Source organism: Haemaphysalis longicornis, unplaced genomic scaffold, assembly GCF_048455015.1.
Source record: "Haemaphysalis longicornis isolate Haplotype H1 unplaced genomic scaffold, Haemaphysalis longicornis Haplotype H1 scaffold_8, whole genome shotgun sequence".
In the NCBI taxonomy this organism is placed as follows: Eukaryota; Metazoa; Arthropoda; class Arachnida; order Ixodida; family Ixodidae; genus Haemaphysalis; species Haemaphysalis longicornis.
In genome coordinates this window covers 111289965-111307874 of record NW_027526445.1, presented here as the reverse complement: position 1 = coordinate 111307874, position 17910 = coordinate 111289965, and the positions used below count along the sequence as shown (strand labels likewise).

The 17910-nt window shown below is 48.9% G+C and overlaps 1 protein-coding gene across 1 annotated transcript in view; it reads right to left on the bottom strand.

Annotated features, from left to right (window-relative positions):
* Positions 1-6882, bottom strand: part of LOC144148436 (neprilysin-1-like) — a 19391-nt gene extending 12509 nt beyond the window's left edge. Inside the window, exon 1 of the mRNA XM_077679971.1 lies at positions 6614-6882. Within this exon, the coding sequence (XP_077536097.1) occupies positions 6614-6882 (269 nt within the window). The remainder of the gene's footprint in view (positions 1-6613) is intronic.
* Between the last annotated feature and the right edge of the window lie 11028 nt (positions 6883-17910).

Genomic DNA, 17910 nt, shown 5'->3' with positions numbered 1-17910 from the left:
TCGCGACGGTTTCCCAAACAGGCCAGCTTTTCGCCTTTGTAATTCGCCGAACCAGGAAGGAAAAAAAAAAAAAAACAAGAGGGGAGCCCTCACAAAACGACCCCGCATGGGCTGCGGTTGGTGCCTCGATGCGCCCCCGCTCTGCGGGCGCGCATCGAGGCACCCTACCCGTGTGGACGGGGAGGGCTCGCCCCGCTCGGGCGCCTGCTTTTTTCGTGGCGCTCGTGCCGCATTTCTCACTCGAAGGAAAGACCCGGGTACAATTTTCTTTCGACTTGTGAAACAATGTGCGTTAGTACGTATCGAGCAGGCTCGGGTCAACTGCAGCGTCGCTAATGAGTTAACTTTTGCCAGTGTCGTCTTGTCGTCTGCTACGGACGCATCGTCTGCTCACCGCGCCGCTCGACCAGCCCGGTGTCCTGGCTATTTCACGGAATGAAACGTGTTGTTGGGGGACGTCGGTTCCGAAAGCCTTTCAGGTCCCATGGGTCGCCTTTTCGACATTAAGGGGTCATCTGTTCAATTTGTCACAGGGCATTTTTATTTCCTTCCGCTTGCATGATACTTGTTCGCACTTGGCACAACCCCAACTTTTTTTTTTTTTTGCTGTTGAACAACTTGCACAAATTGCGTTGGTACATTGATTCGTACATTAGAATTAATCAGGTGTCTGATATGTGGGCGTCTTTTGAAGACGCATGCAATTAAACGAAACGAGCTTTTCTTTTTCTGCTCGCTTTTAATTTCTACGCGCGAACATTCACACCCGAATTCAGGAAAATTATTTTTCCTATGCTAATATCTGCATTGACAAATAATTTGCAGCACAAAAACATTTTGCGTTATTGTTGCAAAGCACAAGCGGTAGAGCAAGATCATAATCTATTATTTCGGGGTTCATAAAAAACCAAAAATCAAATGCCTCAACCCTTACCTACTTTGCGTTAAGGTTGAGGTGCAAGTATACTAACATTATGAGTAACGGAAAACAAAGAAATACGCAATTAACGCGACAGTGCCAAAACAAGCAGATGAGCATATGCAAGTCTTCGGCAAGTAAAAGAAAAACACGTTATGAATGTTTTCTATTGCGTGGGACGCGTCCGCTCAACGGGCTTTCCGGTGCCTCCAAAGCTAAAAAAGACGCACGCCGGCCCGACGAGAACGCTTCTGAAAAGAGCACGTGCTGGATCGACTTGCACGCGCTAGCCCCTGAGGCAGCTTTGCTCAAGAAGAGAAAGGTGCTACTGATTGCGGGTAGGTTCTTCTTTTCTTTTAGACGTACACTAAAATATTTTAATACTCCCCGCCCCAACCACCGGCTAGTGTGCGACATGATCAGTGAACAATATTCTTGGACTAGCGCTCTTACGTGAAACGCCCTGTCCGTCATACTACCTGAAATGGGGTATGCTACCGTACTGTAAGTAGTATTTTTATTTACAGTACGTTCCCCGGGTATGTGCCGAGTCATAGTCACGAGGAGAAGATAAGAAATTGGCTGCGTATCTGGTTGCTTTGCTGCAAATGTATACCATAGCCTTCAGCCGCCCCCGCCTCGTAACATCCTCCCCTCTCCCCCTCACGCTGTTCTTCTCCCCCTGCCTGCCCCATAATTAATGCAATTGAAGTTTGATGAATTAGATTCATTTTTCCCTCGTTTTCTTGGTTCGCGCGCCACCTGTTGGGACCTTTTCTTTCAATTGTTCTTGGAACAGCGCCTCAAAAAAAAACCTCACCCCGCCTGGGTTCCTGGCTTCTCTACCTACGCTTCCAAGAGCTGCTGAGGTATTCGTGAACAAGTGCCACTCCCTAACCAAAGCTGATCTGCACCACCTCATTTGGTTTTGCCCCAAATTAACTCGCTATAGAAATTTCTCTGCCCCCACCAACGATCCCGCGATAGCCATAGACCCTCACTCCGTGGGCACTCCCATCCTTCACAAGATTGCTGTATTCGCAGTCACAAGCGGTCTAGCACGAGCTGTATAGAACGGCCGGTCTGCTCCCCTTCCTTACCCATTCCTTTGATCCTATTCCCCCAACAGGCCTAGGGCCAGCCTTGCCCCAAATAAAGGTTTCTCTCTCTCACTCTTGAGGAGACATCTTTCTTTTATTATATTTACTTTTATCTGGCCTGTTTTTGACACCGTCTTTTACCGCATTTTTATTAAAACCAATCGCACGTCTATTTTTGAATAAAAGAACGCTGCTGCGGCCAGTTATGCACTAATGTTTTGCCTCAATTATGCCTAATGCTTTTTTAAAGACGATAGTCTTTCTTGGGCTACTTAAACGCGATTGATTGATTGATATATCTTTATTTGGCGAGCATGAAGCGCAGATGTTAGGGCGCCCGCCCGGTGGACGGCACCGATTCAGCCACCGGTTCAAAAGTTATAAATATTATTAAACAAGACGCTTATATACGCAAAACCGTTCCAAACTTCTAAAACTGCCAAGATTTGTCATACATGTCCCAATAATATGGCGCGAAGGAAACCCGAGGTACATTTGAGGCAAAATGTAAGCACATAACCGGGATTACGCGCGTTCTTTTAAATAAGCATAGACATGGCCTTGGTTTTCACGATAGCAATTTAAAAAAGAGGCGTTAAAACAATGGTTTGACCAAAAAATACGAAAAGAAGCTGGCGCCCGAGCCTCGAGCTCGAGCGCAACCCTAAGCCGAACAGTAGCAAAGGTTCCAACAGATGGCGTGCGAGCTCTGCAGCGCGGGAAAAGTGGATTTAATTTAGCTACCCTCCATCGCGTCAGACGCGCGAGGAGTGAGAGAGGGGGGAGGAGAATGTATGAGACGGCAGGGGCTGCAGAAGACTATCGCCTTTCGACGACATTTGCAGCGAAGCGAGGAGATACGCGGCCAAGTTTTTCTTCTGAACAATATTGACACGTAGAAATATATGCACTCCGCCAGGTTCAGTAGCTTGGGACGGTTTTGCCTATATATACTCCTTGTTCCAGCATTGTTTCATGTTTGGCCCAGCGGCTGAATCGAGTGACAGACGGACAGATAGACAGACAGGAAAGAAAAAAGGACGATTGAGAGTGCACGTTCGGCAACTGGACACTAATGCTTTCTCAATCACTGTATCATAAAAAAGTGCTTAGGTGTCCTCGGAATTTACACCTAGGAAAAAGAGCTGCAATTATTGTGTGTGACACCGAAGGGTGCACAGAAAAGGCACAGTTCAGAAGCTTGGTGCGCAAGCTTAGCAATAGACGTCTTTTTTTGGAAGTGCCTACGTTTGAGCAAGTTTTATTTGTTACAAGTCTTAATGAAAACCGTTTCTTCAGCTCATTTACACAAAGTTTCATGAACGACAGCATAAAGCTTTAAGAGCTGCATAATTTGTCCCTTTCGACGTCAGTGTAACATTATATGTGCCGTAACATCGTTAAATATCTCTTTTTGCGCAGATGCAAGGCGCCACACAAGGCGGCAAGAAGCTGCTCTTTTTGTGACTTTCTTAACCCTCGCCCGCGCCCCTAGAAAAAAATAAGATACATAATAATTGGTATTGCCTAAAGGAGTTATTAAATAAAGCTCTAAAAAATCTCAAATTCTGACCGAAAACTTTCAAAGCATAAACACAAACGATGCAATCAGTGCGTAGACAGTCATCCATAACCTAATACCTACGCAAATAATAAGTTGCCGAAAGTTTCACACAAATAAGCACACAAATCCGTTCGCAGAAAAGTTGGCGTACGAAAATGTCGGTGCACCGGAATGCTTGCACCGTAACATCCCGCATTGAAATGTTCCAGTACATCGAAATGTCCTAGGGCCGTTCATAGGCGTCTAAATAGTAGTAACTTGGAATCCCAAACATCAATGCTCAACATTGGGGTTAATTTCAGGTGCAGCACTACCATTGCGTTCGTATAATTCACGACACTTTAACTGTAACAGTGTGCTGTAAATGTATAATTGCTTCCATTTCGGTTAAGCGCCATTGACTTTTTCACGTATATGCATGCTTCTTACGGCGTCGTTTATACTTTTTATAACCGTTTTTAACGCATATCAGTTTTTAGCTGGTGCTGTTCTGATGGAAGCGCCTTGGAAGCAGTGGAGCGCGGCCACAATTTTAATATTTACAATTAACAAAATATCAAACACATTCTCTAGAGCGCACACAAGAATGAGAAAATTCGCAAAGCTTAAAGGCAACAAATATTGAACAAAAAGCTGCGGGAAAAAAACTGCGAAACTACGGCAATATACTGGGAATTTTTCAAAAGGATGAAAAACAATTAATTAAACTTGAACACACCTCTAATTAATATATTCCCTCTGGTAAAAAGCGTTTAAATAGCATTGGGATGAATGGTACATAAATTGAATAAAATAACAATTTAAATGAAAAAAACCAACGAACATTGGTGAATCTATAAACCGGCATTCGAGAAAACGATTTTTGATAAAACGGACGCCGCTTCGATATAATAGCGTTAAAAAAGCGGCGCTCGTTCAGCTCTTGGCAACCCCCCTTGCGCCATAATTTCAGTCTCAGAAACTTGAAGATAGTGCTTTATTTTTATTTATTTACTATTTATTTCATACTTCCAGCCTGAGCGCCAGGCCTTAGGCATGTGTGGGAATAGATATATACAGTAACAAGGACGGCATGATTACCTGTATACATAAGAAAAACACAATACAGCAAAAGAAGAGAAAACGCTAAACAGATTACAAATACATTCATACTAATCCGTATGTAAAAAAAGACAAAATGGCATACCTGCGCGCAAACATATACGTTTTACACCATTTAACGCATCACTGCAGGAAACCGTGCGGATAACTTATTTTCACATTTGACACCGTACTAACATAGCGTTATTTGCCACCTCAGAAAAAAGAAAGAAAACGAAGAAGTAAAAACTGTACACAGTAGCGCGTGTGGACACGTCGTAGGTCCTTCAGGCACAGTTCTTGTGCTGGAAAGTCTTCCCCCCCCCCTCACCCCGAGCGAAAAAACCAGGGGAGCACGCTTTGTTTGCTCTGCGCAATCTAAAAATGAGGAGGGGGGACAGTCAAGTCAGCCAAACCTTTTCAGTGGAAGCAATTATCTCCCCCACCTCCTTGGGATAAACCAGAGGAGCAGGCCTTGTTCGTCCTCGTGCACACTACCGACTGCCTCTTTGTTACTCTCAGCGACAACAGATGGGAACCCTCCCTGGTTCCGCTGAGGAGAGGCGAGTGTTGTGTTGGGTGGAGACGGTCCTCCTCTCCACTCCTTCCAGGAAAAAGGAGGGGGACGGGGGCGCCACGTAGCGTCAGTTTTTCGAAGTTTGTGGCGATACGCCTCACCCCGGGCATGAAAAGTGTTGCAGGGAACCTACACAAGCAACGTTGCAAAAAATCTACAATAACAGGTTTGTAGCCCACAACCTGAAGTACTCAAACCCGGGAGTCGTTTTTTCTATCTGTTTTCTGAGCGCCACAATTTTGTGTTAACTAGTGCGGAACGACCTGAAATCCAGCCTGTTCTCATAGGCCGCAGCAGAAAAATTTTAGACTGCCCGGGAACCTCGTGAGTTAGTCGTACAAGCCCAATATTTTGCCACGGCATGCCGCTAGAGCCATGCTACGGATATCCCGGAGTCGATTTTTCTAGCTGTCTTCGTTATTAAACGGCGGCCGTTTCTTTTTTCTGCCCCATTCAGTTACGCCCCGGACGGGCGAAGCGCCGGGAGAGGGGCGCAGTCAGGTTTCCGCGGTGCGTGTCCCTCAATCCTGGGGATGAAAAACCTATTTTATATTCCCAAATTATTGCATCCATATTGGCATTTTTTCCTCGCCGATGCTTTAAGCCCGTGGATTCTTAGCAACGGCGATATAAGTTCTTGCTACTAGGTACCCGTTCGGGAGAAAATACCCTGTAAGAAGCCACTATAACAACACTGTAACCGTGCGTGTGATGCGGGCCTTTTTTTCGGCAGCAGGGCTTTATGATATATACTACACCACCCATAATAACCACGTACGCAGCGTCTGCGCTAAAGAAATGGCAATTATCCCTATGCACGAGCGGGCACACTCGAATAACGTGCACGGGCGTCCTCTTAGAGTAACCGATTGTCTGCATTCGTGGCAGTGTTCACCAGAAATTAATGCAATCACATGCGCCAATATGCCGTTGCAGCTGACAATAACAACATGACTATGTCTTGCCTCTATCTTCGTTGCGTCCTCCCCCGTGCGTTAAGAAGCTGCAGACCAACGTCATGTTTATCGTTTAACATCACCAGCAGAAGCAGCACACCAATCCAAGGGAAACGATGCTTAAGGATGGTGGGGAACCTCCCGAATACATTAATTTATGCGGGAGCAACGTTTTATGCAGCGCGTAATTGAAAAAGATGGCGACTACTGAACTATTAAATTTTCACAGAAGCTCGTTGCGCTGCATTGGGAGGCGAAATTTGATGATCTAGGCACGTTTTGGTGATACCTCAGTGTTGCATTCTGTCTATGCATCGAGGCCTCTATGAAACGATTTGCACGGCCGTATGTGGCGTTTAAAATTGTTGGCGAGTGTAACAATTGCAGATGGTAGCAGTGGGTAGAAGCTTCGCTTACCCCGATGGGTGACCATGCTTGGTGGCTTTGGGCGTTGGTGTCTGCCCGCACGAGTCCGAGCCGTGCGGGGTGCGACCGGCTGGAACGTGTCCTCCGGGTTTGTGGGGTGCGGCCGAGCCAGACGACCCAGAATGGCCCGAGCGGGAACTGCGAGCGCGTTGAGCGGGTCTTCCTCCTCCGGCATGGGCGCCGCCCCGTTGACCGCGCTTGCCGACTTCGGGCTTCTTGCCCCGGCCTTTCGGTTGCTCTCGCGCAGGTGGAGCAGGCATGTTGCGCCTGCTGACCTCGGTTTGCGCTGTCGGTGGCGAGATGGACGCCGGGCGCTGCTGGCAAGCGCGACGTCACGTTGGTCGTAGCCGCTCCCGATTTCTTCCACGGCGGTGGGCCGTTTGGTGAGCGACGTAAACTAGACTGCAAGCGGAACGAAGGCTCTGGGCAGGGCTCGTGGTGGCTCGTGGTGGTGGTGGTGGTGGTGGTGGCCCGAAAAATGGCGCATACCCACTTAGGGGGATTGGCCAAGAAGAGTTATGTTTTCATTATAATAAATCAAGCGAGGCAAAATAATGGAGCAGAAGAAATAATTTGGTCTAGGTTAATGAAAGAGAGAGAGAGGAAACACGAGAAAAAAAACACAGAGAGAAGAATAGGAAAACTATAGTAAAAATCAGCCTAATCGGAATGTTTTTAACACTGCAGACGAGCTGTCTCCGAAATGAAGGAGTGGTTGGCGTTGCACACGTCCCTATGGCATCGGCCCAGACTAGTCCCCCCAAACGACAAAAGCACAGGTACAGTTAAAGGCAGTCCAAGACGTAGCAGGGGAATCTCCAGCAGCCTTCTCCGATGGTTGGGAAATCGGCGGCAAAAAAGAAAGAAATGCTCTTCGGATTCAATTTCTTGGCAAAAGTGGCACAAAGGGGTGGTTATCAGATTTGCCCTTAATAAATACCGATTAAGTGGTGGCACACCACAACGAAAAGAAGTTATCAATACTTCGCACAAGCGAGTTTGGCATAAACTTCTCTCCCAGCGGTACCTGAGGTGTTCAAGTTCAGGAGAAGTGTTCAGACCATGGTCGGAGGCATCTTGATTGAACAGGTATTGGCGATAGCGTGCCAACTGTCTGTCGGCTCGTGTGCCTCGTACACCTGTCCTCTGCCTCGTCTTCGCCACAAGCCGTGACAAAGGAAACGAAGGTTTAAGTGTTCAATCAGGAAACGGGAAATGAAAAAAAAAAGCGCAAGAAGAAAAACTAGAACCAGTACCAATTCTATTTTACAGTAACTAATTATTGACTAGTATATATCGGCCTTCTCTGTTTAGGTTTACCTTACCTAACTTTCTTTTCTACGGTCCATAACCATTCACTTCTTTAACCAGGGGTGACATTCCATGAGGCCCGAGATTGAGCGGAACTCGGGAGACAAGAGCTCTAGCGACGCCCACGTAACCTGATGATAACTTTTCGAGGCGGAGTTCAAGCGCTTTGAAAATTCGATTCATGCTATTTGCTGATAATTGAGGGGACGTAACCGGTCCAAGGCAGCGCACTCCAAGCAGGTGCGACTCTGGCGTGACACATTTCCCAGTGCTTTCTCTCACTCCACTGCTGCACTTGCTTCTACAGGGGCCAAGGAAATCCAACCAGTTTAATTTATGGCGCTTGTACTTTTTAACGTATATTGTACTACAAAGTTAGTTTATTTTTTTTATTTCAGGCATTCATATGAGCTGTTTGTTTAAAATTTGTCTTCGTAAGATGCAGTTCCTGCCCATTTCCGCTATCAGTTGCAGCCAGTGAAATCACGTGACTAAGGGTCACTTTCAAACACAAGGGATGGAAACGCACGGCATTCAAAATATCTGCTGCTCGGTGTTACGTTATCGAAACCTTTCGACCGGTTTTCGCTGCCTGTTTTGGGCGATGTCTGTGTAACCGCTGTTTCACTTCAGTCGAAAGCTTGGTGATAATACTTATTAACAACTTTTTTACTAAGACATTGTGTTTGCGTCTTTTTCCTTGCTTGCTTGCCTTTCGCTGTCATCCGGCATGAATTACTTCGACCGCCTTCTTTTCAGCTATACGGTGTTTGCGTCAGCTGCTTCTCTTTCCTTTTGTAGTGAACTACGTCAGCAAGAAGTCTGGCACACACCACAGCCTCCCCAGAATCGGGGTTTAGTACGGCTGGTGTGCACCTGTCCTTCTCACGTGCGGCGCGGCATGGACTATTACAACTTTTACCTTCCCACTTCACAATTTTGTGAATTTTGACAACCGGGCCCATTAGGCCCTCAAAGCAACCCATTGCGGGCAAATCGCCGAAGTAGGCATGTGCTACGAAGAAGGGAATGGTATGCACCACAACTTTTCAAATGTCTTTGCTGTATTTCGCTTTGCTCTTCACCGCTCTTGTTCGACGAAGCTGTCTACAGTCGTTGGTTTTTTTGTTATTATAGAGTTTTAGAATAACGTACGCAACCATACGCAAACAGTTAGCCAACGCTATTTCTTTGCGTCGTTCTCACTGCGCCTGCGCCGTACGTTAAGTCACGTTTGCGTTTAGCGGAAGGACGCTATTTCAGCGAAATAGCGTGCGTACGTGAGGCCGCTTGCGTTTCCAACATGGCGGCAAGTAGCCCGACAAGCATCCACGATTCCGCTTTTCTGTCGACAGTAATTTGCTCCCGATGAACCAAGTTCTTTGCCCCTGTGTTCTTAAATACGTCGAGTGCTTAGCACGTCGTCCTTCGCGCAGCTCCGTATCGTCGTGACATCGCTGACTGCCCGAACGAAGCTTTGTAGCCAGGCCAGCGACCGAAGCGGTGTTTGTGTGTGTGTGTTGTGGGCGCGTTCGCGATGAAATGCGACGTTGTGTTTCTGTGGGTGGACAGTGCTTCCCATGCTCTGGATTATCTTTTTCGAGCGACGTACAACTCAACTTCACATCGGGTATGTACAGTGTGCGTGGCTAAAAGCCCTCTCGGCTTGAGCGCCAGAGTGACTTGCTGTTCCACCCCGCAAACAGCGCGCGAGATGAGTGCCGGATTTACGACGGGCAGGAGGAGGCAACCGATCGCCGGTTGATTGCAGTTCAGACTTGCAACGCATGTCGTGACATTGTGTTTGTTCGAAACGCCTCTCTTGATTGTTTTGAAGTTGAATAAAATGTATGCGTCAAACCCGGGCATTCGGTTCAGGGCGTTCTGTAGTTCCGCGGGACTTCAACGATGTCTTTATGGAACTTACTCAGGTAAGAGAATATTCATGCCGTGCTGTGGCCGTGTTGCATTCAGTACTAACGGGAAAGCGCTTGTTTAGAATTGTTTGGATAGTCGTAAAATCTCCAAGCACACCGGCACTCCGCTCGCAGATCAGCCGGTGAGTCAATTCGCAAAACATTCGACAGATGCCGCCGTATGCATTAGCGTGCGTTACGCAAAACTGATGAGACGCTCTACTAAAACTCGGCTCGCGGTGTTTACGTAGCGGGACGCAAAAATTTAGCGTTTTCCGTACGCAAAGGCAACAAACTCTGTACTGAAACACTCTACTGAGTCCAATTCCGTGACACCCCTCTCTTCCTTCGCTTTCTTTCTGCCACCGGTCACCCTCCTTCTGGCGTCACGGTCTCCCCTTCACAAGCTTTGCATGATCTGCCTCTTGCCAGACGGCAAAGACGCTGGCCAAAACCCGATGAAATGCGTATAGATCGTCTCCGATAATAGACACCCGCCTTTCATTGTGTACTATCCTGCCAATAACGTTTTCGCAAGAATGGCGCGACACGCAACGCCACAAGCTTTTTAAAATTGTCTGCCGCGCTGATGATAAAGAAACGCACGGCCACTACGCCTCGTTCGAAATAGTTTTGCTTTAGATCACTGTAGTTTTGCGAACAGACGATAACCGAAGCCCAAGGTCTGGCTGGGGACGGATCGACGCATGGTAGAACCTGGGAAAGCCATGTCCGGCGACCCACCTGGCGAAAAACATGTCTCGAGTAATCTTATTTCCGACATACCAGCAGACTGTCGACTGGTGGCATTCTGTGATGCGGTCGCTACCAACGTTTCCAAAGGAGGTGCCCGTCGCGTAAAACCGCATTGCACACAACACTTGCTTCTCGGCGGTCATGGAGTGAAGGCCCCCTCAAAGTCGTCGCCAATGGGTCGATCGAAAGACGACTGCACAGCCATTGCACAATACATCTCGAGAGACGAAAACGAGCTCCAAATTCATCCTCCGCCTCCGCTAAAGAAACAGATCTGTAGCGATACAGTCTAGTCCACTTATAACAATATCCAAGTGCCAAGAAAATCCCATCGTTATAACCGATAATCGTTATAAGCGGGTCGAGAAAAAAAAAAGCCACAAGAGAGATCAAAACATTTTATTAGCATGCAAGTGAGGTAGTGCAACTACTCGTTTGCAGAAAAGCCATAGTCAGTCAGCTTTGACTGTTTCACGCGAAGCTGACGCACATCTTCTTCGAGAGCATCTAATTGCTCTCGAAAACGGATGATTGTGGAGACGGTCGATTGTGAGAGCCCGTACTTGGCCACGAGGGCGGACACTTTTTGGCCATTCGCGTGGTCTTTCAAAATTCTCTTCTTCACTTCTAGAGTGATTGCCGTGCGCTTTCTTTTCTGCTGCGACGGCGCGCAACTTTGCGAAGGAAGCGCCGCAGGCGAATCGGCCATGGCGCCCGAACGTTCAGTCCGACTCCGCAGTGAAACTGGTGAAACGTTGAACGGAGGCAGATGCGGAGAAAAAAAGCACTCAGTTCGGCGCGCAGAAAAGGCGAGGGAAACTTCCGAGCTGCGAGCAGTGCAAGCCGAACTGGCCGAACGTTGGTTCGGCTAGAGTGAACTAGAATTCTAGTTCACTCTAGTTCGGCCGGACGCGTGGACGAGGCCAAAGCAGCGGCTCCGGGAGGGGAGTCAGGAAGAAAAGCTGCTCCTCCTCTCGCTTGGCGCAGTCGACTCGTTTTCTGAGGGGTGGACGGGATGCAAGGCGCGTCGCGTGCTGTCGGCGCCGAAAAGCCGGCGCCAGCGCCGGCGGCAGCTCGCATTTTCGTCGCGCGCGGTAAGCGGATTCAATCGCTATATCCGATATCGCGGCTCGGGAGCATCGTAATAAGCGGGTTATTTTACTATAGAAAGCATGCAAAATTGGACGGTGTAATCGTTGTCCATCGTTATATCCGATATATCGTTATAAGCGGTATCGTTATAAGTGGATTCGACTGTATATATATGCCTGCTACGCCGCGACCGTTAACACTGAACTACGCCCCTACAGCCGCCATAACGAGCCTCACGAGTTGAACTCGGCCGTGCAATATCCATCCCGAGTTTCTGAGTTTTCGTGTCAATCAAACGCACCCAGCCCATTCGTGGGCGCGGTGTAGCGACCGAAGCCCCGCCCAACCATGGCGGTGACTTAGCCGGTCGGTTAGCGTCGCAGCAACGAAGTCACTTTCACTTCGTGCACCAGCAACAAAGCTCATCAGCAAAGAATGAACGAAGTCACCAGAGAGAGAGAGAGAGAGAGAGAGAGAGAGAGAGAGAGAGAGAGAGAGAGAGAGAGAGATATTGGTTCGGGTGAAATGGAAAGGAAGTGCACTGGGGCTATTATTGAGCCCATCTGGGGGCTCACCTGCATACAACCCAGTGCGAGGGGAGGGGGCGGAGGGCGATGAAAGATTAGAGAGGAGAAAGGGGGTGATAAAAGAGATACCGTCAGCAAAATGCTGCCACAGTGGCGGGGATGTTCTGTCCCAACGGAGAGTTCGCTCTAAGCAGAACGATGGGAGAGGCCAAGACGACAAGGCTTTCCAATGGCAGCCGTCTTCATACACAGTAAAACACAATCGACGACAGATGACAAGTGTTCAATGTTTAAAACGCACTTGACAATGTTCAAACGCGCTCGCGACACACTGAATTCGGGCGATTTCTGATACTATGCCTTATGACCGTACGTAAACTAAGTCAACCACGTTTGGCGGAGTACGGAGAAGGGCGCTTTTCTATTCCCTACAGTGAAGTCCTTCGCTTACTTTTTTTTTTGCTTTCGATGAGATGCGCTGGAGCCACCCTCAAATCGCGCAGCAAACACTTTTGACTGGATGAACCGTACATCGAGAAAATCGGGACCGCCCCGCTCCGCTTTTACAGGGCGGAGCTTTGAAAGAAGTTTGGTTGGGGCGAGGCCGGAGTTTCAAAGGGAATGGCGGGGTTATCTATAGAATGCTTATTGCAACTACATTACAGACGGCGCTGCAGCACGTGTTTGCAGAAGCTGTGTTTTTGTAACGTGAGCAGCCTCAACCAGGCTCACTGATAATGCATAACGTGCCCCGCGTGATTGCGCAAGTTTCCCAAGCGCTTATCCGATGCACTACTATCACTACTCTGTTAGTTCCAGCAGCTGGAACCTTGTGAGCGAGCTATCTCGGGCTTTCTGGAATAGCGCCCCAGACGTTGCTTTGCCTATTGGGTAGATAATGCAGCGGAATACAAGAGAAATGCGTTGTCGGAAAAGGGTAAAATGATATTTTTAAATACATTTCCCGTCTCAGATCAACATGCGGTTTGTTAGTTGAGACATAATTAGAGGGTTCTCGAGTGCCCTCCCCACTGATGCCAAGTGACGGAGATGGGAATGGAACCAAAGGTAGCGAGCAATCGTAAGGCCGTATCTCACATCTGCTATCTGAACGGGCAACCGTAGGAAATATTTCGCGGAGTTGCGAGCAGGCTGCAGGGCAGCAGCGCTTTCTGTTCCCGCCAAAAAAAAAACAGCTGCCTTTCACGGCTAGTGATCTGCTCTGCTGCTCCGCACAAAAGTACTGAGGAAACACGTGGCAGGACAACATATCTGGACGACGAAGCTCCTCCACACGCACAAGCCTCTCAGTTGCACTGCTTACTACCGGGTGTCTGCTGCGCTCGGTATATTAAACACTGGAGGTTGTATAGACCGTAGCGTACGTTGATACCCCCCGATCACGTTTAAACGGTTGAATCGCTCCCTCATCTGCCATTAGGGCCGCTAACATGTCTGCTGACGGAATCAGGAGTGGTATGTGGCGCCCTCTTCTCAAGAGGGGAAACCATTTCACCACGGACGCTAGATGAAAGGGGCCCTGAAAGGCGTTTTGAGCACACTAAACGAACTAGCGCAATCGTTAGATTGGGTCGTCAACGTCATCTGTGCCAAGTATTACTCTTTTACGCGCAGCGGAAAGCTCACACTTTTGTTGCAAAGTTTGTCGCTTTTTTCTCACTCTTTCCTTCGTGTTTTTGGACGCCGCCATCTTCACATGTCTACATCATCGATTCCCAGATGTTCGTCATGAGCTAGACATCCTGCTATTGGGCGGCTTTTTCACGCACTTCCGGCAAAGAGATGAGTCGTCTGCTCAGCGTCGGCTCGCCGGCTGATCTGCCGGCGGAGTGCCGGAGTGCTTGGACATTTTACGACAAACGAAACAAGTGTAAACAAACGTTTAACCGTTTGTAATAAATGCAGCACGGCCATAACACGACATGGATATTCCCTTACCTGAGTACGTTCCGTAAAGAAAGCGTTGAAGCCCCGTGGCACTTCTTTCGTGCAATCGCAGAGAACGCCCTGAGCCGAATGCCCGGGTTTGACGCATACATTTTATTCTACTTCAAAACAATCCAGAGATGGGTTTCGAACGAACACAACGTCACAACATGCGTTGCAAGTCTGAACCGCGATTGAAAGACGATGGGTTGCCTCCTCCTGCCCGTCGTAAATTCGGCACTCACCTCGCGCGCGGTTTGCGGGGACGAACAGCAAGTCGCTTAACTCCGGCGCACAAGCCGAGATGGCTTTTAGCCACGCACACTGCACATACCCCATGCGAAGTTGAGTCGTACGTCGCTCGAGAAAGATAACCCAGACCATGGGAAGCACTATCCACCCGCAGAAGCACAACGTCGCATTGCATCGCGAAACAAAGACGTCCACAACACACACACACCATCGCCTCCTGTAATGTCAAACGCATCTCGCACTTCCCAATGGGAGTGGGTGGTACGCCTGCAGTGCCCACATGTCGCGAGGTGGGGCCCCGAGCTGAACCGGGAACACGCAACCGTAACTGAGTTCTACAGTGGTTTGTGCCTTGTTGTCAAAGCAACCGATGTTTGAGATTCTCAAAGAAGTGGCGCTCGCTCCAGCGCTAGAAAGCTCAGAGCCGCGGTGGAGCATGCTTTGCCAACGTTGCCGCTCTCCACCACGCGTCGCCCCAAGCTGAACTGGTCACATGATTGAAGGGTTTTGTGCACGGGTTCTGTATCGATTTAAAATGTCTTTTTCACATGCCGCCGGCAGGAATTACGACCGCCGCAAAATAAGACCCGGCACCAGCGGGGCCACATCTGATACGGCACTTTTTGGGTAAACAGTGTCGGTGCATCAAAGGGAACGAGCGCACGATCTTCCCCGTACGGCTGCGAGTTCGCCGCCGATAAAAAGTCACGTGCCACCGATAGCAACTGCACCAACGAACACCGCGAAAGGGCAAGGCCAGGCCGCCGCACACATGCGGCCAGATTTTTCGTTCGGTTTTCCAGCCTTGAGCGAAGTGCGGGATTCATGGTGTCAACAAAGCTTGCCCGTAGCAGACGACAGTAGCAGCGCAATAGCGGAAGTACGTCACCGCTGCGGAGCGCAGCATCATGGGAGGCAATGCTTGCGCGCCGTCAACAGCGGAGAGTAAGTCGAAAGGAGGAGGAAACGCGGAGCGACGATAATGCGCGGTTTTTGATTTACGATTTCTCAGCTAATACTCATCGCTTTAACAAAATTCTTGCGGGAGGAGATTGCAAATACATTGCTTTATTTGGGTACATGTACATCCATGCATCGGCGGAAGGTATTTCAGGACCCCTTGAAGGGAGGTCCGATCTGCCGAATTCGCCTCTCCGCCGTTTGGCGTTAATTTACTTTTCCGCCACAGCCCCGGGCGTGGCGCTCATCATCGCTGAACGATTATGCGGGGAAGAAGCCACTGAACTGGGGTTAGAGTTGAGCACAGCAAAGTCGGGATTTCTGACTTTGTAGCGTGAGCTACACTGACCGAGGTTGAGCAGTTTTTCACGTGGCTCCTGGGGAGTCGTGCTGCGCATGTGCGTGGAGCAGTGACGTCTCACGGCGCGCAGCTGGCGCGCCGGAGCCGCCACCGCCAAGACCAAACTGGATTGAATTGGATTGGATAAGAAATTGTTTTAGCAGCAGTAAGCATGGTAATCAAGCCAATCCTAGACAACCAGGAAACCTAAGAATAACCAGCTGAACTTTAGCTCACGCTACGTATGTCCTGGCATAGCCCAGCTAAGTCACTGCTAATTTTTAAATGACGACGCCCGTAACCAATCGCTATTCGTTCAACAAGCAACAATATCGCGGGTAACAAATTACAAATATCTGGGCATATGAATAAATGAAGGTCAGACCTATTTAAAACTCATGAGGAGCATTTAAGAATGAAATAAAAAAGAAGTGCCTTTATCATGAATCACGAAGCACAATGGATATGTAACAAATATAAAGTATTCACAGGAATCTTTGAGACCCGCAGCGGTGGCTTAGTGGCTAAGGCATTGTGCTGCTGAGCACGAGGACGCGGGCTCGATTCCCGGCCGCGGCAGCCGCTTTTTTGATGGAGGCGAAAAGCAAAAAACGCCCGTGTGTACGAGATCTCGGCGCCCGTTGAAGATCCCCAGGTGGCCAAAATTAAGCCGGAGCCCTCCACTACGGTGCGCCTCATCGCCTGCGTTGCGTAGGCGCGTTAAACCCTACAGTCAGCCAATCAGGAATACAGGAGGGGGTAATGGTACCGGCACTCACCTTTTCAAACGCAGTAGTGTGTGTCGTAATAACATAATCAAGCAGGTTCAGTAGTGAAGAAGAGGGTGGTAGGTCGATTGGCATTAGGAGCCCATAGCAAAATAACAAACGAGATTGTGTAGGTAAAAATAGGATGGGCCTCCTTTGAAGTGAGAGAAGCGCAGAGAAAAATATGTAATGAAGAACCACTTAGAAATATTGATGACCAAAGATGGGCGGCCAGAGTGTTACGTTATCTTTACATGACAAGCGTAGACACACAGTGGAGGAAAAGAACCAGAAGGCTCAGGACGAAGTATATGAAACCTGCCAGCGCTCGGGAAATGACAAAGGCAAAAAAATGAAGTGAAAGAGTCAGAGACAGCGACCTGAAAAAACGAGGATGGACGCAAAGAGTTCCTTGAAAATCTGCCAAAACCAGAAGCGGAAGATCACGCGGGAAAAGTTATTTGATAATGCATTGCTTTTTGAAGCCTGGGTGGGTTACTTACGGACAAGCACGCGTATCCACGGGCCGTCACAGGAAGAAATGTGCGCAGGTTGCGGCAGCGAGCCAGTACCAATGCAACATATTGTAATCGAGTGCAACGGTCCTCGCTGAGGGAGACATCGAGCTTCCGGAAGCCCTTGGCTTTACGGTTAGGCCGTGTCTGGAGTGCCGTCCGACGGTATTATAAGCACCCCACTATATCGACGTCCACCGACGTTTTGTGACAAAATTGGCGCGTCTGGCACTACATCGCTCTAGATAACGTAAAGCCAGGCTACCTAACCTAACCATAACATAAGATAACCTAACGCACACAAAGAAATAATTTAAAACACCAAAAGTAACCTAAGGCATAAAAATTATAGTTCAATTTTAAGATGAAGAAAGAGAGAGAGAGAGAAAAGACCTTTATTCGGCCGAAGTTTCAGGCCGAGCATGTCCACCGCCTGGGCGACCAGTCTGCGCTGTTCTTCTCCTTCAGAGCCAAGCCAGTCGGTCCAGGTGGTGATGGAAAGGGATGGGGAGGGATTGAAGTCGGATAGCTGAGCCACCGGGCAGTAGAATAAGCAATGAGGTAAATCAGCGTAGGCAGTGGGGCAGTTGGGACAAGAGGGGTCAGACCTATAGCGAGAGAGGAAAAGGCGGGAGGGAGTGATCAGGGCATTCATTTGGATGTGCCAGAGGAGTCGAGCCTCCGTTACGGTGAGTGATGGGTGAGGAGGCGGGTAGAGGCGTTTGTCAAGACGGAGCTGAAGGTAGACCTCCTTGATGGTACGGCGAAGGGAGAGCCTCGAACCGTCCTCCGAGGGCCCGGGCCAGGGGATCAACGGTACCCGGTGAAGAGTTTCGCGGACGAGTTGATGCGCCAACTCATTGCCGTCTATCCCTGAATGTCCAGGGACCCAACGGAGGAAAACG